The sequence below is a fragment of the Cherax quadricarinatus genome, chromosome 61 (genome assembly GCF_038502225.1).
Source record: "Cherax quadricarinatus isolate ZL_2023a chromosome 61, ASM3850222v1, whole genome shotgun sequence".
Taxonomy (NCBI): Eukaryota; Metazoa; Arthropoda; class Malacostraca; order Decapoda; family Parastacidae; genus Cherax; species Cherax quadricarinatus.
The window spans coordinates 12851260-12879135 of NC_091352.1; the positions used below are offsets into that span (position 1 = coordinate 12851260).

General features: G+C 37.8%; 1 protein-coding gene across 4 annotated transcripts in view; it reads right to left on the bottom strand.

Moving 5' to 3' along the window:
• Positions 1–27876, bottom strand: part of LOC128699340 (glutamine--fructose-6-phosphate aminotransferase [isomerizing] 2) — a 110644-nt gene that overhangs the window by 7775 nt on the left and 74993 nt on the right. For all 4 annotated transcript variants that reach the window (XM_070098231.1, XM_053791992.2, XM_053791991.2 and 1 more), the window contains 5 exons: positions 21198–21355; positions 14176–14418; positions 12838–13067; positions 10316–10571; positions 9425–9538 (listed from right to left, as the gene is read on the bottom strand). In XM_070098231.1, coding sequence (XP_069954332.1) covers positions 9425–9538; positions 10316–10571; positions 12838–13067; positions 14176–14418; positions 21198–21355 — 1001 coding nt within the window. The remainder of the gene's footprint in view (positions 1–9424; positions 9539–10315; positions 10572–12837; positions 13068–14175; positions 14419–21197; positions 21356–27876) is intronic.

Genomic DNA, 27876 nt, shown 5'->3' on the forward strand with positions numbered 1-27876 from the left:
ATCAGTTTATCAATGGTGTTTGAATGATCTGACCCTCCTGTTTTAATACCAAATACTACAAGATTATTATTACATGTATACTGGATAACTTGCTCCTTGTTCCTCTTCTGATCACAATTATACATTTTTCTACTTCCTACATAATTCTAAACACAATGCAAAATGAATCTTCATGGAAAAAGTTAGTCATTTTGGTGGTTTATTCAGTTTTTTTCCAAATTACATAATATACAGTATAGTGTTATAATATACGATTCAGATTAGGACAGTGTTTTATTTGCAAAACTTTACCATCGACATAGGTAAGGGGAAAAACATGTAGGAACACTGCACACTGTAATATTTTACAATGTGTCTTGATACTCAAAATGTAAACCAACTATAAAATCCTTTTATACAAACATGCAAAATAAATAAATAAATAAATAATATTATATACATCTATGTATATATATATTTTTTAACAAGTTGGCCGTCTCCCACCGAGGCAGAGTGACCCAAAAAGAAAGAAAATCCCCAAAAAGAAAATATTTTCATCATCATTCAACACTTTCACCTCACTCATACATAATCAGTTTTTGCAGAGGTGCCCAGAACACAAGAGTTTAGAAGCATATACATATAAAGGTACACAACATATCCCTCCAAACTGCCAATATCCCAAACCCCTCCTTTAAAGTGCAGGCATTGTACTTCCCATTTCCAGTACTCAAGTCCAGATATATAAAAATAACCAGTTTCCCTGAATCCATTCACTAAATATTACCCTGCTCACACTCCAACAGCTCATCAGGTCTCAAATACCATTTGTCTCCATTCACTCCTAACACGTTCATGCATGCTTGCTGGAAGTTCAAGCCCCTCGCCCACAAAACCTCCTTTACCCCCTCCCTCCAACCTTATCGAGGATGACCCCTACCCCGCCTTCCTTCCCCTACAGATTTATACGCTCTCCATGTCATTCTACTTTGATCCATTCTCTCTAAATGACCAAACCACCTCAACAACCCCTTTTCAGCCCTATGACTAATACTTTTAGTAACTCCACAACTCTTCCTAATTTCCACACTCCTAATTATCTGCATAATATTTACACCACACATTGCCCTTTGACAAGACATCACGACATTTCCTTCTTTGCCACCTTGGATAACTGTTTTTTGTCTCCACAGATACCTCAATGCACCATTCACCTTTTTTTCTTCATCATTTCAATGGTTAACTTCATCCTTCATAAACCCATCTGCTGACAAGTCATCTCCCAAATATCTGAAAACATTCACTTCTTCCATACTCCCTCTCTCCAATGCGATATCCAATTTTTCTTTATCTAAATCGTTTGACCCCCCTCATCACCTCACTCTTATCCACGTTCACTTTCAACTTTCTACATTTACAAATCCTCTGAAACTCATCCACTAACCTTTGCAACTTTTCCTTAGAATCTCCCCAAAGCACAGTATCATCAGCAAAAAGTAACTGTGTCAACTCCCATTTTGTATTTGATTTCCCGTAATTTAATCCCACCCCTCTCCCCAACACCCCAGCATTTACTTCTTTTACAACCCCATCTAAACATATATTAAACAAACAACAATGGTGACATTATACATCCCTGTCTAAGATCTACTTTTACTGGGAAGTACAGTAATCTCCCTCTCTCCTGCACACCCTAACCTTAGCCTCACTATCCTCATAAAAACTCCTTACAGCATTTAGTAGCTTACTACCTATTCCATACACTTGCAACATCTGCCACATAGTTTCCCTATCCACTCTATCATATGCCTTTTCCAAATCCATAAATGCAATGAAAACTTCCCTACCTTTATCTAAATACTGTTCGCTTGATCTACATATCCCCCACCCACTCTAAAGCCTCCTTGCTCATCTGCAGTCCTACTCTTTGTCTTACCTCTAATTCTTTAAATAATCAACCTACCATACATTTTACCTGGTATACTCAGTAAACTTATTACCATATAATTTTTACAATCTCTTTTGTCCCCCTTCCCTTTATATAAAGGAACTATGCATGCTCTCTGCCAATCCCTAGGTACCTTCCCCTCTTTCATATACTTATTAAACAAAAACACCAACCACTCCAACACAATATCCCCCCTGCTTTTAGCATTTCTGTCATGATCCTGTCAGTTCCAGCTGCTTTACCCCCTTTTATTCTATGTAATGCCTCACGCACCTCCCCCACACTCACATCCTGCTCTTCTTCACTCCTAAAAGATGTTATACCTCCCTGACCAGTGCATGAAATTACCGCCTCCCTCCTCAAAATATTCCCGCCATCTACCCAATACCTCCAGCTCCCCATCTACTAACTCTCCTACTCTGTTTTTAACTGACAAATCCATTTGTTCTCTAGGCTTTCTTAACTTGTTTAACTCATTCCAAAATTTTTTTCTTATTTTCAGCAAAATTTTTTGACAATGCCTCTCCCACTCTATCATTTGGTCTCCTTTTGCACTCTCTTCACCTTTATTTTACTCTCCATATACTCTGCCCTTCTTATATCACTTCTGCTTTGTAAAAGTATCTCATAAGCTACCTTTTTCTCTTTTATCACACCCTTTACTTCATCATTCCACCAATCACTCCTCTTTCCTCCTGCACCCACCCTCCTATAACCACAAACTTCTGCCCCACATTCTAATACTGCAATTTTAAAACTATCCCATCCCTCTTCAACCCTGCCACTACCCATACTTGCACTAGCCAACAGTTGCTTATATCTCACCCTAACTTCCTCCTCCCTTAGTTTATACACTTTCACCTCTCTCTTACTTGCTGTTGCCATATTCCTTTTGTCCCGTTTACCTCTTACTCTAACTGTAGCTACAACTAAATAATGATCCGATATATCCATATAGTATATTTTTTTTTTTTTTTTTTTTTTTTTTTAAACAAGTCGGCCGTCTCCCACCGAGGCAGGGTGACCCAAAAAAGAAAGAAAATCCCCAAAAAGAAAATACTTTCATCATCATTCAACACTTTCACCACACTCGCACATTATCACTGTTTTTGCAGAGGTGCTCAGAATACAACAGTCTAGAAGCATAAACATATAAAGATACACAACATATCCCTCCAAACTGCCAATATCCCAAACCCCTCCTTTAAAGTGCAGGCATTGTACTTCCCATTTCCAGGACTCAAGTCCGACTATATGAAAATAACCGGTTTCCCTGAATCCCTTCACTAAATATTACCCTGCTCACACTCCAACAGATCGTCAGGTCCCAAGTACCATTCGTCTCCATTCACTCCTATCTAACACGCTCACGCACGCTTGCTGGAAGTCCAAGCCCCTTACCCACAAAACCTCCTTTACCCCCTCTCTCCAACCCTTTCGAGGACGACCCCTACCCCGCCTTCCTTCCCCTATAGATTTATATGCTTTCCATGTCATTCTACTGTGATCCATTCTCTCTAAATGACCAAACCACCTCAACAACCCCTCTTCTGCCCTCTGACTAATACTTTTATTAACTCCACACCTTCTCCTAATTTCCACACTCCGAATTTTCTGCATAATATTTACACCACACATTGCCCTTAAACAGGACATCTCCGCTGCCTCCAACCGTCTCCTCGCTGCTGCATTTACCACCCAAGCTTCACACCCATATAAGAGTGTTGGTACTACTATACTTTCATACATTCCCTTCTTTGCCTCCATAGATAACGTTTTTTGACTCCACATATACCTCAACGCACCACTCACCTTTTTTCCCTCATCAATTCTATGATTAACCTCATCCTTCATAAATCCATCCGCCGACACGTCAACTCCCAAGTATCTGAAAACATTCACTTCTTCCATACTCCTCCTCCCCAATTTGATATCCAATTTTTCTTTATCTAAATCATTTGACACCCTCATCACCTTACTCTTTTCTATGTTCACTTTCAACTTTCTACCTTTACACACATTCCCAAACTCATCCACTAACCTTTGCAATTTTTCTTTAGAATCTCCCATAAGCACAGTATCATCAGCAAAAAGTAACTGTGTCAATTCCCATTTTGAATTTGATTCCCCATAATTTAATCCCACCCGTCTCCCAAACACCCTAGCATTTACTTCCTTTACAACCCCATCTATAAATATATTAAACAACCATGGTGACATTACACATCCCTGTCTAAGACCTACTTTTACCGGGAAGTAGTCTCCCTCTCTTCTACACACCCTAACCTGAGCCTCACTATCCTCATAAAAACTCTTTACAGCATTTAATAACTTACCACCTATTCCATATACTTGCAACATCTGTCACATTGCTCCTCTATCCACTCTATCATATGCCTTTTCTAAATCCATAAATGCAATAAAAACTTCCCTATCTTTATCTAAATACTGTTCACATATATGCTTCAATGTAAACACCTGATCTACACATCCCCTACCCACTCTAAAACCTCCTTGCTCATCCGCAATCCTACATTCTGTCTTACCTCTAATTCTTTCAATTATAACCCTACCGTACACTTTTCCTGGTATACTCAGTAAGCTTATTCCTCTATAATTTTTACAGTCTCTTTTGTCCCCTTTCCCTTTATATAAAGGGACTATACATGCTCTCTGCCAATCCCTAGGTACCTTCCCCTCTTTCATACATTTATTAAACAAAAGTACCAACCACTCCAACACTATATCCCCCCCTGCTTTTAACATTTCTGTCATGATCCCATCAGTTCCAGCTGCTTTACCCCCTTTCATTTTACGTAATGCCTCACGTACCTCCCCCACACTTACATTCTGCTCTTCTTCACTCCTAAAAGATGGTATACCTCCCTGACCAGTGCATGAAATTACTGCCTCCCTTTCTTCCTTAACATTTAAAAGTTCCTCAAAATATTCTCGCCATCTACCCAATACCTCCATCTCCCCATCTACTAACTCCCCTACTCTGTTTTTAACTGACAAATCCATATTTTCCCTAGGCTTTCTTAACTTGTTTAACTCACTCCAAAATTTTTTCTTATTTTCATTAAAATTTCTTGACAGTGCCTCTCCCACTCTATCATCTGCTCTCCTTTTGCACTCTCTCACCACTCTCTTTACCTTTCTTTTACTCTCCATATACTCTGCTCTTCTTATAACACTTCTGCTTTGTAAAAACCTCTCATAAGCTACCTTTTTCTCTTTTATCACACCCTTTACTTCATCATTCCACCAATCACTCCTCTTTCCTCCTGCCCCCACCCTCCTATAACCACAAACTTCTGCCCCACATTCTAATACTGCATTTTTAAAACTATTCCAACCCTCTTCAACCCCCCCACTACTCATCTTTGCACTAGCCCACCTTTCTGCCAATAGTCGCTTATATCTCACCCGAACTTCCTCCTCCCTTAGTTTATACACTTTCACTTCCCTCTTACTTGTTGTTGCCACCTTCCTCTTTTCCCATCTACCTCTTACTCTAACTGTAGCTACAACTAAATAATGATCCGATATATCAGTTGCCCCTCTATAAACATGTACATCCTGGAGCCTACCCATCAACCTTTTATCCACCAATACATAATCTAATAAACTACTTTCATTACGTGCTACATCATACCTTGTATATTTATTTATCCTCTTTTTCATAAAATATATATATAGTATATATATATATATATATATATGTACAGTGGAAAACTGGTTTTCATTCGGTCTGGTTATTGTACAATTCAGTTTTTGACAACTATTTTCAGCGAAATTTTCCCTGTTTTCGTACATCCACTCAGAAATCATCCATACAAGACACGTCCGCCTGCCTGCAGGACACGGCTGCTCATATGTTCGTGACTCAGTCTGCCTTTGTGACTCGTAGAGGGTGGTAGTGATGGTGGTAGAGGGTGGTAATGATGGTGGTAGAGGGTGGTAGTGATGGTGGTAGAGAGTGGTAGTGATAGTGGTAGAGGGTGGTAGTGATGGTGTTAGAGGGTGGTAGCGATGGTGGTAGAGGGTGGTAGCAATGGTGGTAGAGGTTGGTAGTGATGGTGGTAGAGGCTGGTAGTGATGGTGGTAGAGGTTGGTAGTGATGGTGGTAGAGGCTGGTAGTGATGGTGGTAGAGGTTGGTAGTGATGGTGGTAGAGGGTGGAAGTGGTTGTGATGGTGGTAGTGATGGTGGTAGAGGTTGGTATTGATGGTGGTAGTGATTGTGATGGTGGTAGAGAGTGGTAGTGGTTGTGATGGTGGCAGAGGGTGGTAGTGGGTGGTAGTGATTGTGATGGTGGTAGTGACTGTGGTAGAAATAACCTCTCCTCCCTCTCCCCTCCTCGCCATCTTCCATATGCTAACAAAAGTCTTCAATAAAGGTGCTTTATATTTAATTCTCATTGTTTTCTGTATGTAAAACTATAGTTATTCTCTATAAAATGTATTTTTTGCTAATATTTTTGGGTGTCTGGAACATATTAATTAGATTTACATTATTTCTTATGGGAAATATTACTTCAGTTTTCGTACAAATCGGTTTTTGACCAACCTTCTGGAATGGATTTAAGAGGAAAACCGGGGTTCCACTGTATATATATATATATATATTCGCCATGGAGAAGTGGAATAGAATTCTTCCTCCATAAGCCATAGGTGTCATAAGAGGCGACTAAAATACCGGGAGCAAGGGGCTAGTAACCCCTCCTCCTGTATAAATTATTAAATTTAAAAAGAGAAACTTTCGTTTTTCTTTTTAGGTGGGATGTGGCCAGTTGAAAAAGAAATATATATATATATATATATATATATATATATATATATATATATATATATATATATATATATATATACATATATTTTTTTTTATTTTACCTCATTAGCCATCACCCCAAAAGGCAGGGTGACCCAAAAAAAGAAAGAAAATCCCCAAAAAGAAAATACTTTCATCATCATTCAACACTTTCACCACACTCACACATTATCACTGCTTTTGCAGAGGTGCTCAGAATATAACAGTTTAGAAGCATATACGTATAGAGATACACAACATATCCCTCCAAACTGCCAATATCCCAAAACCCCTCCTTTAAAGTGCAGGCATTGTACTTCCCATTTCCAGGACTCATTCATTTAATAGCTGTCTTGCTAGAAATGTGTTGACATAATTCAGATTACCCTTTGAGTGAAACATCCCCACCCCTCCTGCAAAGTGCAGGCAATGCCCTTCCCACCTCCAGGACTCAAGTCCTGAATCCTTTCATAAAAATTGCTTTTGTCATACTCCAAAAGAATGTCTATAAAAAAAAAACACTTGTCTTCATTCACTAACACATTCACATAAGCCTGCTGGATCCTTGAATCCCTAAAACTTAAAAGCTTCTTTTATCCCCTCCTTCCAACCATTACTGGGATGACCTCTACATCTCCTACCTTGCACCTCAGACTTATACACCCTCTGCAACATCCTATCCCTCTCTATCCTCTCTAGATGCCCAAACCACCTCAGCAACACCTTTTCAGATCTCTGACGTGCATCCTTGGCCACCCCACACTGTATTCTGATTCCTACACTCTGAACTCTCTTGCATAATATTCACACTGCATATTATCTCAAACATGATGCCTGTAATACACTATACCTTTGTCCCACAGCTGTACCACAAGTGCCATGACAACCACTAGTGTGAGATTCATCTGTAAAAACTTCTATTTGTGGTCAGTGGGGCCCATGCTAACTTTCCTTATGTGTATAGAAATACACCTAGTTGGAAGACTCTTATTAGGCCAGCATGGTATGCACTGGCCTGCTTGTTTTAGGACTGGCTTGTCATGGGTTCAAACCTCCCCTTAGTTCTGTGCGAAAAAAATATTGCACATTTATATAAAAGGGTCTCTGGTTAGCCGACATTTTGAATCTTTGCCGGGTCGCCATCTGGAGAAGATCCGGGCCAGAAGTACCAGCGAACCTACATCATCATTACATTTTGAGTATTGAGGTACACATTACTAAAATTACAAAATGCTTGATCCTTAATCAGATTTCCTTAACCATATTAACCCTTTCAGGGTCCGTCCCGTAGATCTACGGCTTTACGGTGAGTGTCCAAACCGTAGATCTACGCCATGAGCTCAGCTCACTCTGATAAACTGTGAGTGGTACATTTGGGCCTAGATATGAGAGAATACATCTATGTGGTATGTGTGCACCACATAAAACAGATCCTGCAGCACACTGTGTATAATGAGAGAAAAAAACTGAAATCATGATTTTTCGATTAAAACAGCGACTTTGCAGTGTTTTTTCGTATGTTTTTTATAGTTGTATTTGCGATTTCTTGGTCTCATTTGATAGAATGGAAGACATATTACAGAAATAGAGATGATTTTGATTGGTTTTAGCACTGGAAATGGCTTGAAATTGAGCTCAAAGTAGCGGAAATGTTAAATTTTTGCCGATATTCAAGAGTAAACAAACGACCTCACACATCTAATACACGTCAGCTGGTGGGTCTAATATACATTCACAAATATGGTGATGATATTTATACAATTATTACAGTATTGCATAACAGTAAATCTTCTATTTTTTGGTGTGAATAAAAATTCATTATGTGAATAAAAAATCAAAATGGAATTTATTTGTAAAGCCTCAAAATGTAACTAATGAACAGAGGAAATGTTAGTTTAGTTCCAGGAATACCTACATTGTTTATTCTGGAGCCTATTTTGAAATTGGAATATTTTGAACTTTGTGTTAAATTGGCCAAATTAACAATTTCCGATCACTTTATTTTGTAGTTGAAACAGTTGACTTGGCGATTTCTTGTGCTCAATCGATAGAATAGAAGTAATACTAGTGAAATAGCTAAGAATTTGGTTGATTGGAATAATGTAATTGGCCTAAAATGGGAGTCAAAGTCGGCAAAATTGCCGATTCGTAAATATCACTGACACATCAAAATTCGCGAGAGCATAATTTCGTCAATTTTCCACCAAATTTCGTACTTTTTGTTTTATTACCTTCACAAAAAGATTCTCTACGATTTCATAAGAAAAAAATAACAATTTTTTTTTTGAAAATTCTTGGACACTGGGGCACCACTTCAGATTTGGGCCTTGGACCCTGAAAGGGTTAATGATCTATATCTTGGATAATTATAATTATCATTATTATTATTAATGTAGTATAATTAGGGGAAGTGATACACCCATAGGGATTATACAGCACCACAGGAATAGGAGGCAATCCTGTTCAATCTAAGGAAGGGATGGACAAATTTGATTCTTAAGATCAGGAGTCTCTCACCAGCATCAAGGATATGTGGGAAAACCCTGACATCTAGCATCTGTGTGACCCCATGTTTGCCACAATGAGATGTTAAACTTTACTCATAAAATGTTAATTGTTTCTATCACCACACTTTCATCAATTTTGCAGAATATAGAGAGACAGTCTCAAAGATGACAGTACTCACCAGTGCGCCTTCGAGGCAAGTAGCATAGTTGTAGCCACGACCAAGCACTAGCAACGATTTTTTCTCAAATACCTCCTTGCTAATCTCTTGGATCTTGGAATCCAAAGTCAGTACCTGCCACAAGACAAACAGCATTAAAACACAGTATATTTCAGTAAAACAAGTTTTCACAATTTCATGTAAATTTTTTTTTTAAATCATATGATGATGAAAAGCATGCTCACAAATTTAAAAAATTATGATACTGTACAGTAGAGCCTTGAATTTATTATTACACAAGGAATTATTACACTGAATAATCTACTGCTCTAAAAGAAATAAAAAAAAATAGGAGCTTTCAAGCAAGATGCATGGATATAAAAAGCTGAAGTAAAGAGGTAAGAAAGAAGGGTAAAAAGTAAAAGAATATATGTAAGGAAAAGATACAGGAATTCATACAAGACAAAAATGTACCAGAAGAGAGATTTCCATACTGATTATTATTATTATTATATTCAAGGAGAAGTGGTAAACCCATCAGAGTCATAAAGCACCTGGGGAAATGGGAGGCAATTAAGTTTGTCATGGAAGGAAAAAAAGCTCCAATTACTTTACTCAACAGCCTGTTACTACCATCAAGAAACTTTATGCCCATCCTTGAAGAGCAAAAGATACTGAAATGAACATGTGTAAAAGATGCTTGAATTAGATCTCCAGTTGTAGGAAGAAGGATTAGAATGTATGTACAGCATATAAACTTAAAAAGAATAATTTGATAAAACATGTACAGCATAAAAGACAAAACAGATAATACAGAAATTTAATTGCTGCATGTATGATAAAGTAATCATGGATCTCTTAAAATCAAACTAATTTTATATAACTGAAAAGATACTCTATGCTCTCATTCACCTCTTTAATCTGTTCTGGCAGTTTGCGAAGACCCTGGATAATCTCTGATCGGCGAGGCTGGGCAGAGATGCGGTCTTCGGAAATCATTAGGGCAAACATAACTAGAGAGATCATTTGGCTAGTGTATGCCTTTGTTGAAGCAACACCAATTTCTGGACCTGCATTAATGTGGACACCACAGTGAGACTCCCGGCAGATAGAAGAACCAACAGTGTTTGTGATCCCTACAATAAGGGCTCCACGTTGCTTACAATACCTAGAAAAAAATTAATAGTAACAATAAAGAATAAAACTCTGGAGGTGGGAAGTACAGTGCCTGCATTCTGAATCACTGATGGGAATGCTGCAATTCAGAGGTCATTTGAACTGCAATATCCATGTACTTTTGGCAAAACAACTACTGAATGAATGATGGTAAATATTTCCTTTTTTGGGTTATCCTACCTTGGGAGAAAATGGCTGATATGCTAAAAAAAAAACTCAAACTAGCCTGGCAAAACCTTGCAGTATATTGATCAACTGGCAGTGAATCCAATGTTAAAACTTTTGACAACTCTCAGGTAACCAAAGTAAGAACTTTTAGAGAAATACAAACTAATGCTATATTAACATTTTTGCTAATGGATAAAGTAAAAAATATACAATACTATATCTATAGAGTTCTATATATACTTCTGACAAGGTTATTTATATGGTACAGTATATCTAGTTTTTTTTTTTTCAACAAACTGGCCATATCCCACCAAGGCAGGGTGGCCCAAAAAGAAAGTTTCTCTTTTTAAATTTAGTAATTTATACAGGAGAAGGGGTTACTAGCCCCTTGCTCCCGGCATTTTAGTTGCCTCTTACAACACGCATGACTTACGGAGGAAGAATTCTGTTCCACTTCCCCATGGAGATAAGAGGAAATAAATAAGAACAAGAACTAGAAAGAAAATAGAAGAAGACCCAATCCCTAGGGACCTTCCCCTCTTTCATACATTTATTAAACAAAAGTACCAACCACTCCAACACTATATCCCCCCTGCTTTTAACATTTCTGTCATGATCCCATAAGTTCCAGCTGCTTTACCCCCTTTCATTCTACGTAATGCCTCACGTACCTCCACCACACTTACATTCTGCTCTTCTTCACTCCTAAAAGATGGTATACCTCCCTGGCCAGTGCATGAAATTACCGCCTCCCTTTCTTCCTCAACATTTAAAAGTTCCTCAAAATATTCTCGCCATCTACCTAATACCTCCCTCTTCCCATCTACTAACTCCCCTACTCTGTTTTTAACTGACAAATCCATACTTTCCCTAGGCTTTCTTAACTTGTTTAACTCACTCCAAAATTTTTTCTTATTTTCATTAAAATTTCTTGACAGTGCCTCTCCCACTCTATCATCTGCTCTCCTTTTGCACTCTCTCACCACTCTCTTCACCTTTCTTTTACTCTCCATATACTCTGCTCTTCTTATAACACTTCTGCTTTGTAAAAACCTCTCATAAGCTACCTTTTTCTCTTTTATCACACCCTTTACTTCATAATTCCACCAATCACTCCTCTTTCCTCCTGCCCCCACCCTCCTATAACCACAAGCTTCTGCCCCACATTCTAATACTGCATTTTTAAAACTATTCCAACCCTCTTCAACCCCCCCACTACTCATCTTTGCACTAGCCCACCTTTCTGCCAATAGTCGCTTATATCTCACCCGAACTTCCTCCTCCCTTAGTTTATACATTTTCACCTCCCTCTTACTTGTTGTTGCCACCTTCCTCTTTTCCCATCTACCTCTTACTCTAACTGTAGCTACAACTAAATAATGATCCGATATATCAGTTGCCCCTCTATAAACATGTACATCCTGGAGCCTACCCATCAACCTTTTATCCACCAATACATAATCTAACAAACTACTTTCATTACGTGCTACATCATACCTTGTATATTTATTTATCCTCTTTTTCATAAAATATGTATTACTTATTGCCAAATTTCTTTCTACACATAGCTCAATTAAAGGCTCCCCATTTACATTTACCCCTGGCACCCCAAATTTACCTACTACTCCCTCCATAACATTTTTACCCACTTTAGCATTGAAATCCCCAACCACCATTACTCTCACACTTGATTCAAAACTCCCCACGCATTCACTCAACATTTCCCAAAATCTCTCTCTCTCCTCTACACTTCTCTCTTCTCCAGGTGCATACACGCTTACTATAACCCACTTTTCACATCCAATCTTTATTTTACTCCACATAATCCTTGAATTAATACATCTGTAGTCCCTCTTTTCCTGCTATAGCTTATCCTAAATATAACACTAAAAAAAATCTAGAAAAATTAAAAGGGATAATATTGTACAGAAAAATAACAGAAAGGGCAATAGCAAACATAATTTATATGTAGTTCAATGTTTTTTAAGATTTCTTTTAAGTTTGCTTAATACTGTAAAGTTTGGATATACAAAGCACTTAATACATCTGTGCAAAAGTGGCCTTCATTCACAATAAAAACAATACTGTACCTAAGAGCTAACAGAGTATCTGCAGTTTCTCCAGACTGAGAAACAAAAAAGCAAACATCATCTCTGAAGATAGGGGTGTTACGGTCCAAGAAATCTGAAGCCAAGTCCACCATGACAGGAAGCTCAGTTAGCTCTTCTAGTAATTGACGAGTAGCAATGGTGGAGTGGTAAGATGTTCCGCAAGCAATCAGCAAAAGTCGGCGGCAGCGGCGAATTTCACTCAAGTGTTCCTAGTGAAACAAAGATACAGTGCTTGTCATTAAAGTATGCTGGCACCCCTCTAAAACCACAATTATGATCTTTAGGATATCAATCAACAGTGTAGAAAGCGATTAACACATTCATCAAGGTTTTATGGGGTAAATTCTCCATGATTTATGGATGGAATCCTAAAGCCATGGGAGTGGGCTGATACTCTTCCCCCAGTAGATCTCTCTCTGTTGTAGCCCAAAGATCCTCAACGTGGCTCAAGTCTTGGGGAATATCCTGGCGAATCACTTAAGGAGGGTACCTCACAGGCAAGAAGCAGCTGAAGCACAGATTTTGCAGTTTGGCAAAGAGAGGTCTTGCATAAAAAAAAACTTGCACCATACTGCATGAAAGATTTGGGAAAATGATAACAAAGCAATTCTATATTATTACAACTAACCTTAGTGGGGACATTTTTTGATGCTTCCTTAGATGTGCTTTTGGTGTGGGCATGTCATTAACAGTGCCCTTAAGGAACTGACAACCATGTCCTCACTGGATGCTTACACACATATTGGTGGTTTCTATTTCCTTTGTTTGATGGCTTGCCTTATGTAATCCAATGATCTTTGCAATTGTCTTGTGTCAGCTACTTACTCCTGCCCATATTAATTCATCAATAGCCAGGACCACAAGGTGCAAGGGTACCACAGACATGAAACTGTCCATGACTCTACGTTAGAAGGCTAAGAGATGCAGGCAATAGCCTTAGGAGATCCTAAGACATTCCACTTTGAGTTGCAAGGCCAGCATAATTTTTTGTCTCATTAACAAATCTACCAGAGTGGGGTATTAGTCTAGACATTGAATTATGTTGAGTGCCTTCCACACAGTGTACTTTAATAATGAGCACTGTACATGGCAGTATAGAAATAAATACCTGAAAAACCTTCAAGTATAAAACAAATTTTTAAGTAAATTAACAAATAATTATAGTGTAGTACATGGAGCTGTAAATGTACAAAGGAAATACTGATTTAAAATTTATGCAAATGAGCTTTATATAATGTAAACCTTTTACATGTGTAGAACTGCTTTATATTTTTTTAAGTTTGTTACAAAAGTAAAATTAAGGGTCTAGAAGCATACCTTAATGCCACCTAACACCACTGTCTCACTATCAAAGTTGATACGGCCTCTCATGGTATTGACCACAGATTCAGGCTGTTCGAAGATTTCCTTTTGCATGAATGATGAGAAGTTGCCCTTCATGATCTGTTGGATTTCCATCTTGAGGGTTGTAATCTCACGGGCATGAGAGTCTTCCAGACAGCGTTTGAGGCGGTGTATCTTCAGAATACCTTCAGAATCAACGCTAGCAACATCATCATCCTATAACATGAGTACGTACTTAATAAACAGTTCCCCTTCATTTACAAGAATTGCATCACTTTGGTACTAAATCTACAAATTGTAAACATGTTCACATAAGCTTGCTAGATGCACAAGCCCCTAAAACTCAAAAGCCTTTTTTATCCCTCCCTCCTCCAACTGTTCCTGGGATGACTGCTACCCCTTCTACCTTCCACCCCAGATTTATATACCTTCTTTGTCAATGTATCCCTCTCCATCCTATTTACATTCCCAAACCACCTAACAACCCCTCCTCAGCCTTCTGAATTATACTTTTGGTGACCTCACTGCAAATTCTCTGCACGATATCACACCACACATTTAATAATAATAATAATGATAATAATAATTTGTCTTAAACATGACATTTTCATCAGCCTCCTTTAACATATGATGCATAATAAATAATTTTTTTTTTAACCCGTAAACGGTCCAAGCAGATCTACGTTCATATGCGTAGTGCTCCAAAAGTAGATCTACGTTTTTTTTTACATATTTTCAAATATAACAACAAAAAAAAAAAAAACATAGATCAAAGTTTTTTACACGTTTTCAAGTGTAAAAAAAGAAAAAGAAGATCTACTTTTTTTACATACTTTCAAATGTTGAAAAAGCGTATATATACGTTTGGACTGTTTACAGGTTAACAAGTCGGCCGTCTCCCACCGAGGCAGGGTGACCCAAAAAGAAAGAAAATCCCCAAAAAGAAAACACTTTCATCATCATTCAACACTTTCACCTCACTCACACATAATCACTGCTTTTGCAGAGGTGCTCAGAACACAACTGTTTAGAAGCATATACATACATATAGAGATACACAACATATCCCTCCAAACTGCTAATATCCCGAACCCCTCCTTTAGAGTGCAGGCATTGTACTTACCATTTCCAGGACTCAAGTCCGGCTATATAAAAATAACCGGTTTCCCTGAATCCCTTCACTAAATATTACCCTGCTCACACTCCAACAGATTGTCAGGTCCCAAATACCATTTGTCTCCATTCACTCCTATTGAACACACTCATGCATGCCTGCTGGAAGTCCAAGCCCCTCGCCCACAAAACCTTCTTTACCCCTTCCTTCCAACCCTTTCGAGGACGACCCCTACCCCGCCTTCCTTCCCCTATAGATTTATATGCCCTCTGACTAATACTTTTATAAACTCCACACCTTCTAATTTCCACACTCCGAATTTTCTGCATAATATTTACACCACACATTGCCCTTAGACAGGACATCTCCACTGCCTCCAACCACCTTCTTGCTGCTGCATTCACAATCCAAGCTTCACACCCATATAAGAGTATTGGTACTGCTATACTTTCATATATTCCCTTCTTTGCCTCCATAGATAATGTTTTTGGACTCCACATATACCCCAATGCACCACTCACCTTTTTTCCCTCATCAATTCTATGATTAACTTCATCCTTCATAAATCCCTCCGCCAACACGTCAACTCCCAAGTATCTGAAAACATTCACTTCTTCCATACTCCTCCTCCCCAATTTGATATCCAATTTTTCTTTATCTAAATCATTTGATACCCTCATCACCTTACTCTTTTCTATGTTCACTTTCAACTTTCTACCTTTACACACATTCCCAAACTTATCCACTAACCTTTGCAATTTTTCTTTAGAATCTCCCATAAGCACAGTATCATCAGCAAAAAGTAACTGTGTCAATTCCCATTTTGAATCTGATTCCCCATAATTTAATCCCACCCCTCTCCCAAACACCCTAGCATTTACTTCTTTTACAACCCCATCTATAAATATATTAAACAACCATGGTGACATTACACATCCCTGTCTAAGACCTACTTTTACCGGGAAGTAGTCTCCCTCTCTTCTACAGACCCTAACCTGAGCCTCACTATCCTCATAAAAACTCTTTACAGCATTTAGTAACTTACCATCTATTCCATATACTTGCAACATCTGCCACATTGCTCCCCTATCCACTCTATCATATGCCTTTTCTAAATCCATAAATGCAATAAAAACTTCCCTACCTTTATCTAAATACTGTTCACATATATGCTTCAATGTAAACACTTGATCTACACATCCCCTACCCACTCTGAAACCTCCTTGCTCATCCTCAATCCTATATTCTGTCTTACCTCTAATTCTTTCAATTATAACCCTACCGTACACTTTTCCTGGTATACTCAATAAACTTATTCCTCTATAATTTTTACAATCTCTTTTGTCCCCTTTCCCTTTATATAAAGGGACTATACATGCTCTCCGCCAATCCCTAGGTACCTTCCCCTCTTTCATACATTTATTAAACAAAAGTACCAACCACTCCAACACTATATCCCCCCCTGCTTTTAACATTTCTGTCATGATCCCATCAGTTCCAGCTGCTTTACCCCCTTTCATTCTACGTAATGCCTCGTGTACCTCCCCCACACTTACATTCTGCTCTTCTTCACTCCTAAAAGATGGTATACCTCCCTGACCAGTGCATGAAATTACCGCCTCCCTTTCTTCCTCAACATTTAAAAGTTCCTCAAAATATTCTCGCCATCTACCCAATACCTCCCTCTCCCCATCTACTAACTCCCCTACTCTGTTTTTAACTGACAAATCCATACTTTCCCTACGCTTTCTTAACTTGTTTAACTCACTCCAAAATTTTTTCTTATTTTCATTAAAATTTCTTGACAGTGCCTCTCCCACTCTATCATCTGCTCTCCTTTTGCACTCTCTCACCACTCTCTTCACCTTTCTTTTACTCTCCATATACTCTGCTTTTCTTATAACACTTCTGCTTTGTAAAAACCTCTCATAAGCTAACTTTTTATCTTTTATCACACCCTTTACTTCATCATCCGACTTATGACCACTCGACTTACGACCGTTTTTTTTGGCCAAATTTATGGGAAATAAACAACTATTTGTGTTGCACACAGTGTTTATCCTAAACCTTAAAGTATAAAATACAGTACTAACAGAATAAAAAGTAAAGTAAATGGGGAGATGGAGGTATTGGGTAGATGGCGAGAATATTTTGAGGAACTTTCAAATGTTAAGGAAGAAACAGAGGCAGTAATTTCATGCACTGGTCAGGGAGGTATACCATCTTTTAGGAGTGAAGAAGAGCAGAATGTAAGTGTGGGGGAGGTACGTGAGGCATTACGTAAAATGAAAGGGGGTAAAGCAGCTGGAACTGATGGGATCATGACAGAAATGTTAAAAGCAGGGGGGGATATAGTGTTGGAGTGGTTGGTACTTTTGTTTAATAAATGTATGAAAGAGGGGAAGGTACCTAGGGATTGGCGGAGAGCATGTATAGTCCCTTTATATAAAGGGAAAGGGGACAAAAGAGACTGTAAAAATTATAGAGGAATAAGCTTACTGAGTATACCAGGAAAAGTGTATGGTAGGGTTATAATTGAAAGAATTAGAGGTAAGACAGAATGTAGGATTGCGGATGAGCAAGGAGGTTTCAGAGTGGGTAGGGGATGTGTAGATCAGGTGTTTACATTGAAGCATATATGTGAACAGTATTTAGATAAAGATAGGGAAGTTTTTATTGCATTTATGGATTTAGAAAAGGCATATGATAGAGTGGATAGAGGAGCAATGTGGCAGATGTTGCAAGTATATGGAATAGGTGGTAAGTTATTAAATGCTGTAAAGAGTTTTTATGAGGATAGTGAGGCTCAGGTTAGGGTGTGTAGAAGAGAGGGAGACTACTTCCCGGTAAAAGTAGGTCTTAGACAGGGATGTGTAATGTCACCATGGTTGTTTAATATATTTATAGATGGGGTTGTAAAGGAAGTAAATGCTAGGGTGTTTGGGAGAGGGGTGGGATTAAATTATGGGGAATCAAATTCAAAATGGGAATTGACACAGTTACTTTTTGCTGATGATACTGTGCTTATGGGAGATTCTAAAGAAAAATTGCAAAGGTTAGTGGATGAGTTTGGGAATGTGTGTAAAGGTAGAAAGTTGAAAGTGAACATAGAAAAGAGTAAGGTGATGAGGGTGTCAAATGATTTAGATAAAGAAAAATTGGATATCAAATTGGGGAGGAGGAGTATGGAAGAAGTGAGTGTTTTCAGATACTTGGGAGTTGACGTGTCGGCGGATGGATTTATGAAGGATGAGGTTAATCATAGAATTGATGAGGGAAAAAAGGTGAGTGGTGCATTGAGGTATATGTGGAGTCAAAAAACGTTATATATGGAGGCAAAGAAGGGAATGTATGAAAGTATAGTAGTACCAACACTCTTATATGGGTGTGAAGCTTGGGTGGTAAATGCAGCAGCGAGGAGACGGTTGGAGGCAGTGGAGATGTCCTGTTTAAAGGCAATGTGTGGTGTAAATATTATGCAGAAAATTCGGAGTGTGGAAATTAGGAGAAGGTGTGGAGTTAATAAAAGTATTAGTCAGAGGGCAGAAGAGGGGTTGTTGAGGTGGTTTGGTCATTTAGAGAGAATGGATCAAAGTAGAATGACATGGAAAGCATATAAATCTATAGGGGAAGGAAGGCGGGGTAGGGGTCATCCTCGAAAGGGTTGGAGAGAGGGGGTAAAGGAGGTTTTGTGGGCAAGGGGCTTGGACTTCCAGCAAGCGTGCGTGAGCGTGTTAGATAGGAGTGAATGGAGACGAATGGTACTTGGGACCTGACGATCTGTTGGAGTGTGAGCAGGGTAATATTTAGTGAAGGGATTCAGGGAAACCGGTTATTTTCATATAGTCGGACTTGAGTCCTGGAAATGGGAAGTACAATGCCTGCACTTTAAAGGAGGGGTTTGGGATATTGGCAGTTTGGAGGGATATGTTGTGTATCTTTATATGTGTATGCTTCTAGACTGTTGTATTCTGAGCACCTCTGCAAAAACAGTGATAATGTGCAAGTGTGGTGAAAGTGTTGAATGATGATGAAAGTATTTTCTTTTTGGGGATTTTCTTTCTTTTTTGGGTCACCCTGCCTCGGTGGGAGACGGCCGACTTGTTGAAAAAAAAAAAAAAAAAAAAAAAATATATATATATATATATATATATATATATATATATATATATATATATATATATATATATATATATATATATATATATATATATATATATATAAGGCAGTAGCTTGGTAGACAGCAACCGCCCAGGGAGGTACTACTGTCCTGCCAAGTGAGTGTAAAAGGGAAACCTATAATTGTTTTACATGATGGTAGGATTGCTGGTGTCTTTTTTTTCTGTCTCATACACATGCAAGATTTCAGGTACATCTTGCTACTTCTACTTACACTTAGGTCACGCTACAAATACATGTACAAGCATATATATACACACTCCTCTGGGTTTTCTTCTATTTTCTTTCTAGTTCTTGTTTATTTCCTCTTGTCTCCATGGGGAAGTGGAACAGAATTCTTCCTCCGTAAGCTATGCGTGTTGTAAGAGGCGACTAAAATGCCAGGAGCAAGGGGTTAGTAGCCCCTTCTCCTGTATATATTACTAAATTTAAAACGAGAAACTTCTGTTTTTCTTTTTGGGCCACCCCGCCTCAGTGGGATACGGCTGGTGCGTTGAAAGAAAGAAAGATGCACATTCTTTTTCTCGAGAAATTGCAAGAGTGGCCAGATAAATGGTTGCTTGAATTCAATCCCAATCAATGCAAAATCATAAATATTGGGAAGAAGCAAGAAGACAAGAAATGGGTTTAGACTAGGGGGAGAAAGGATGCAGACTTCACTCAAAAAGAAAGAACTAGGGGTTAATATAGTGCCTTGTACAACACCAGAGGCTCACATCAGCCGAAAAACTTTGCAGCCTTCAGGAATCTCAACAGAGACATTCTTGGCACATTATGCAATATACATTAAGCCCATCTTGGAGTATGCAGCACTAGTATGGAACCTGCACCTAAAAAAGCATGTTAAGAAACTGGAAGTAATGCAGAAGTATGTAGTAAGGGTTGTTCAGAGCTAAGGGGTATGAGCTATGAGAAGAGACTAACTTAACTGAATCTAATGATATTGCAGGACATGAGAACCAAGGAAGATATAATACACAAAACATTCAGAACATTTGTAAGGGTGGGTAGGGACAGGTTGGCTGAGAGGAAAGAAACAGGGTACTTGAGGCCACAGCTAAAAGTTAAAGAAAGACACAGATGACCAACAGGGACATCAGGAAATATTTCTTCAGTTTCAGGGTGGTTGGGAAGTGGAATGGCCTTTATGAAGAAATGGTAGAGGCAGGCTCCAAACACAGCTTTAAGAGCAGCCACAATTAGAGCCCATACTAAGAGGGAGTGAATCTGCAAAGTAGCAAGTTGATGGGTAGGACCAAGAGCTAGGACTTAACCCCTGAAACAACATATGAGTGAGTACATTTACACATCACATGCTGTATATACAGAATTTTTTAATTATTCACTAGTACATGATCTAGGAATCAACCCCTGTAACCACAAAGAGGTGAGAACATAAACATACATGCTGTAGTATATAGAGCATTTTTTAAATTATTCACTAGTATTTTTCTCTGTTTAAAGTAAAGTATACTTCTATTTAATTTTTCAATGGCAGATATTCAGCATCATCAGAAGCATCTGATACTCAATATTGGTAAACCTTGATAACTGATACCGACAAATTGGTTTAAAAAGACACTTGAGGAAACACTATTTATTAGAAAATGTTTCAGTCCCAGGACCAAAACACTTTCTTATAAATATGTCCTAGTGTTTGCTCCTGTGTCTTTTTAAAACATACTCAATGATTATATCTTACCAAAAGATAGATAACTCTATTTGTGTGTTCAATGATAGCAGAAGCATCTGAAGCAAAGAAGTACTCCACTTCCTTGTCATCTCCAAGAGGGAGGAACTCTGCGGTGGATTCAGTGCGTGCAAGACCATGGGGAAGCTCATACACGTGAGTACGGTGATCTGAAAATTTTTTTCTTATAGTGTCAATGCTCATATAAACTTAAGTTTCCTGCCCACAGCCAGAAGCAATTTATGGAGAATGTTGAATCTATTGTGACATTTACAACCAAGTCATAAACTGCAGATTAACCCTTTGACTGTCGCAACCCCCAATCCTGAGGTGTCTCCTGGTGTCGCAAAATTTAAAAAAAAAAATTATTTTTTCCTATGAAATGATAGAGAATCTTTTCCCGATTGTAATGACACCAAAAAAACGAAATTTGATGGAAAACTGATGGAATTATGCTCTCGCGAAGTTAGCGACCTCGGCGTTGTTTACAAATCGGCGATTTCGCCCACTTTGAGCCCTATTTTTGGCTAATTCCATTGTTCCAGTCGCCCAAACTCATAGCTATTTCTTTAGAACTCCATTTTTTCTATTGACTGAGTACAAGAAACTGCCCATTTACCGATTTCAACTACCTAATAATGTGGTCAGAAATTTGCAATTTGGCCAATTTCACGAAAACTAAAAAATATGACAATTTCAAAATAAAGTCCAGAATGAACAATGCAGACATTCCTGGCTCTAAAATAACATTTTCTTTGTTCATCAGTCATGTCTCCAGGCCCCTCTGATATTACTCTTGCTTTCTATTTTGAATTTTTATTCAAACAAAAAATAGAAGACTTACTATTATGCAGACTACTGCAATACTGTAATAATTGTATAAATAACATCAACCCATTCATGACTGCATATTAGAATGGCTAGTTGGACATTTATTGGACAGTGGCATCATTTGTTTACTTTTGAACATTGGCAAAAATCAAACATTTCCCCTACTTTGAGCTCCATTTCTAGGTTCTTTTTATAGTAAAATCAATCAAAATCACCTCTATTTCTATAATATGTTTTCCATTCTATCAAATGAGACCAAGAAAACGAGAATACAATCATAAATACTATACAAAAATAGATCACAAAGTCGGCATTTTAATTAAAAAAAATCGGTCGAAGTTTTTTTTTTCTCATTATGCACTGCATGCTCCAGGATTTTTTTTATATGGTGCACACTGATCACACAGACCCATTCTCTCACATGTGGGCCTACCAGCTTTCTCCTGCTTGATTTGAAGCCGCTAGAATTTATGAGTATATATATGTCAAACACGGTACCTCGTAAGACGTATATATACGGCCGCGACAGTCAAAGGGTTAATATTCAGGCAGTGTTGTGGTTCATACCAGACCATTATGAAGTCACAACTTGATGATGGTCCAGGATGGACTGAAACAGCATCTTCAGAATCATCTCCAATTTGTGAGTTAGTTGTGAACTGTTGCAACCATATTCATGTTTACATATTACAATGGGTCTATCACTTATTTTTTAATTACTGCACTTTGCAAGATGCTGTACCGAAAACTTCCAAAATGCAATGTCATATAATACAGTAGATCCCTGACTTACAATGTTTCACTTTTACAACACTAGCTCGATCGCTAGTGCACTCACCTCGCACACTGAGGTCTGGGGGTTGATCCCCGGTACAGCTGGAAACATTAGGACATGTTTCCTTATGGCACCTGCTGTCCATGTTCACCTGTCAGTAAAATACATACCTAGGTGTTAGTTGACTGGTGTGGATCGCATCCTGGGACAAAATTGACCTAACTTGCCCGAAATGCTCTGCATAACAAGGGGCTCTTTCTATATACGTACTAGTACATATGTCATTGATGTCAGCTAGGCCTGTATACCTTGTACATGTACTTGTAGAAATAAAGATATTATTATTATTATAATATTCAATTACTTGCTTTGCAATCAATGACTCACAAACACTATCTTACTTTTCTGATACACAAGAATGCTTATGGCTGTGGAGGGTGGAGGATGCAGCAGTAGAAACTGGTGATACGGTTGTTAGTAAACACTGTAGCAACACATGGTCCACTCTCACCCTCTCATGTTTACTGTGTTTTTAAACTACAATTTTTTTTTATTTTTTTTATTATCACACTGGCCGATTCCCACCAAGGCAGGGTGGCCTGAAAAAGAAAAACTTTCACCATCATTCACTCCATCACTGTCTTGCCAGAAGGGTGCTTTACACTACAGTTTTTAAACTGCAACATTAACACCCCTCCTTCAGAGTGCAGGCACTGTACTTCCCATCTCCAGGACTCAAGTCCGGCCTGCCGGTTTCCCTGAATCCCTTCATAAATGTTACTTTGCTCACACTCCAACAGCACGTCAAGTATTAAAAATCATTTGTCTCCACTCACTCCTATCAAACACGCTCACGCATGCCCGCTGGAAGTCCAAGCCCCTCGCACACGAAACCTCCTTTACCCCCTCCCTCCAACCTTTCCTAGGCCGACCCCTACCCCGCCTTCCTTCCACTACAGACTGATACACTCTTGAAGTCATTCTGTTTCGCTCCATTCTCTCTACATGTCCGAACCACCTCAACAACCCTTCCTCAGCCCTCTGGACAACAGTTTTGGCAATCCCGCACCTCCTCCTAACTTCTAAACTACAAATTCTCTGCATTATATTCACACCACACATTGCCCTCATACATGACATCTCCACTGCCTCCAGCCTTCTCCTCGCTGCAACATTCATCACCCATGCTTCACACCCATATAAGAGCGTTGATAAAACTATACTTTCATACATTCCCCTCCTTGCTTCTAAGGACAAAGTTCTTTGTCTTCACAGACTCCTAAGTGCACCGTTCACCCTTTTCCCCTCATCAATTATATGATTCACCTCATCTTTCATAAACCCATCCGCTGACATGTCCACTCCCAAATATCTGAATACGTTCACCTCCTCCATACTCTCTCCCTCCAATCTGATATCCAATCTTTCATCACCTAATCTTTTTGTTATCCTCATAACCTTACTCTTTCCTGTATTCACTTTCAATTTTCTTCTTTTACATACCCTACCAAATTCATCCACCAACCTTTATATTTGTTTAAATTTTGAACTAAACTGGTTTATATTGACATTCCTAAGAAAATGGCCAGAAAGAAAACATATTTAAGCATGAGAAATCCAATGAGTATATTCTGAATGAAATCCTATGGCTGATTTTTTTTTTTCAATTTAATTATTTTAAGTCAAGTTAAAAGAAAGTGGATGCCCAGTCACAAAAAGTATGACTGAATTTTGGATTTTAGTATTTTTCTCAGTTGCTTTGTGTTATACTATTGTATGCATTACTTAAACAATGCTTACTAATGTTTTTAAGTGAAAGAGAATACTGAATGTTAAATATACTGGATAAATATTCTTAGTAAAACAATTTAATGAAATTTGTTACAGAATATTATATGCCAGGAACCCAATTCCAATTATAACATGGGTATCTATGAGAAAATAGGCTCTGAGTTCTGAACAAGTGACTTATGAATGATTTTCAGGAACACAAACATTGTAAGTGTGGGACCTACGGTACATTATTCAGACAAGATAAGAATAGGTGGGACAACATTCAGCATATATTGCATATTAATACATATAATGGTTTGATGTACATTATAGCATGAAAAACATTCTATGGAGGGTCCTGTGAACTACATTAGGAATACAGTATGTAGTAGAAACTACTCTATAACACCAATAAAAAGAATCTTATACTACTTTTTTAATGAGAAAAAATTGGGCAGAAGGAATACCGAGTTGAAAAGTTCAAGACAGTCCTATATGGTGATGTTTAGAGATGGGAAGTGTTATTTGGGGACTGGTTGAATTCCCAGTGGACCAACAAAGCCCAAACACGAAAGTATATATGAAATCACACATTGTAACATAAGTGAGCAGTACATGGACAAAGGAAGCGAGCCATTTGTTAGATTTATGTATTCAGAAGACATACAGTAGGGGAGAATAAGAAAGCAATATAACTGGTGTTGCAAAGGTATGAAACAGGTAGCAAGTTGTTAAAAGCTGTAAAGCAATTTGATGAGAAGAGTGAAACCTAGGTTAGGGTATGTAAAGAGAAAAAAATATTCTCCAGTTAGAGTACCAGTAGGCCTTGGACATAGATGTGTGATATCATCCTACAGTAGATGTTTATGTCTTAATTGAATGCTAGTGTTAGGAACAGGTGTGGGCTTAAAAGATAATGAAAGTGATATAACATGAAGCTTTTCACAGTTCCTCTTTGCTGATGACACAATACTTCAGGAAGATTCTGAACAGGAAGTATAGAAGCAAAAGAAGTTTGGAACAATGTGTAAAAGAATGAATTCAAATGTGATCACAGAAAAAAGCAAGGTGATGAGAATATCAAGTCTAAGGAATGACAAAGCAGAATGAAGAAGCAGGAAGGAAAAGAATTTATTTAAATACTTGGGGGTTGATACATTAACATCTGAGTTTATGGAAGATTAGGTTAATCACAGAATAGACTAGGACAAAAAAGTGTTATGTTGAGGAGTCTGTAGAAAGTACCATGTTTAGGACTGAAAAAAAAAATGTGTCACAGCACAGTGTAGTGGCAGCAATAATTTATATGGAAAGGGGGATGAGGGCATGAAGTTGGAGATGCTATTTCTGAGATCAGTATATAAATATTAAACATGGAATAAGGCATTAAGAAATTAAAGTAAGTAAGCAAGTAACTAAGTAAGTTTATTCAGGTATATACAAATAGAGTTACATAGATTATCATACATAACAGCATATGTGTAGAGAACCTAGGATAACTAAAAAAAAGTCAGAATAATGAAATGATATGAAAGGTGTAATCCAAGCAAAAGAAGAGTAGCTGCTGAGATGATTTAGTAATTTAGAAAGGACATGTCATGATAGGCTGATTAAAAGGATATACTGCATAAATTTGGGGTGGTTGAAAGGAGGTGCATGGGATGTCTGAGGAAGGGACAGAAAGATAAAAGAAGTTGAAGAAGGCTTTGAAATAACAGGGCTTGAGCATCCAGCAGTAATGTGCGAGAATGTTAGGACAATGTGAGTGAAAGCAAGTGGTATGTATGTATGTATGTGTATATAGTGTCACTGTATCATACCTAAAGACATACTGTATACAAAAATGAGTGTGCATATTAATTCACTCAGACTTATAGAAAAATATCATAAGAAATAATAATTTTATTTATTTTATTTTATGACTTTAAAATTTATGGAGAGCATAAGAGAAAAATTTAACTGTAAACAAGAGAATATAGTAGAGATGATTTTGAAAACCTAAGAATAAAACAGAAAAAAATTAACGACGAATACGTGAAAGTAAAAGAGACAATGATAATTTTGAAAAAGAGAGCAAAATAGAAAAGATAACTTAGAACATGTACTTTACCTGCTTGACTGTCTGTTGGGATTTAGGGAGAGAGGGATATGAGAGAGGGATCATGCAGCAGACGGCGAGGGATGCAAGCCAACCATAATGTAAAATGGATGGGAAAAAGTTCAAATTTAGTTAGTAATAATCAGGCTATGAATATTTAACACTCACTTGTTAATACAACACACACACATGCTAGAGATATGGAAAGTTGCATGCTAATAAAGCCCCAATGCTATACACTTATACTGTACTTAATTCAAAGGAATCCTCAATGATTGGTCAGTATATAAGAATCCAGTATATTACTGGATAGACTATTCTACTTCAAGAATACAACTGTCAAATGATGATTTATCATGCAGAATTAATCTACAAATTAAAATACACAATAATAGTGTTTGTGTAAACCAAGGAGTTTCTGAAACTTTTACTCTGTAACATCTCAAGCACACTGCACAGTATTAATACATTGGTGAATATTATAAATTAATGCAATACATACTATAGTGTCATTCTAGATGTCAAGTGCCAATAGTCTTAGTGCTAGTGATAGCTGAACAAACAATAGCACTACAATATCACTGCCCTGGGTGGCTGGCATCTTGTATGCCTGGATCCAAGGAATGTCTATGGACATGCATTTTTCCAGAAACACTTTGATACTACACTACACTGAAACTAATCAATGCATGCTACTAGTCTGCTTGCTTCAAAATATTCTAGTCCTTGTATACTAAAATTTATTACTGATTACTCTATTATCATATACTCTCTTCCACAGATGATAAAAATAAAGCACTCTTAATTTTTTGCTACTTAAAGCAAAAACGAAGCTTTTTCATTATTTAATTACCAATCAATTTTTTTCAAATATTTTCCCAAAAGTTTGACTTGTTATAGTGCTGTATCACAAAAGAGTATTGTTTAATGTATCTTCCACTGTTTTTGGGACTCCATCACCTGAGTGTATAGAAATGCAAAACTGGAATGAGACTATCCTTTTACTCTCAAATTTTAGGAACATTACTGGATAAAAAAAAGTGAAGTAACTTTCTCCCACATTAACTAAATAACACAGTGTAGCCCTTTTACATTTATAATTTCACATTACCATGAAACTGCAGTGAATTCTTAATAAAAAAAATGTTTACTTCCTCAGTATCCATCCCTTAACTTCAACAAAGCTATGACCTTCTCAACAGTTATTCACTTAT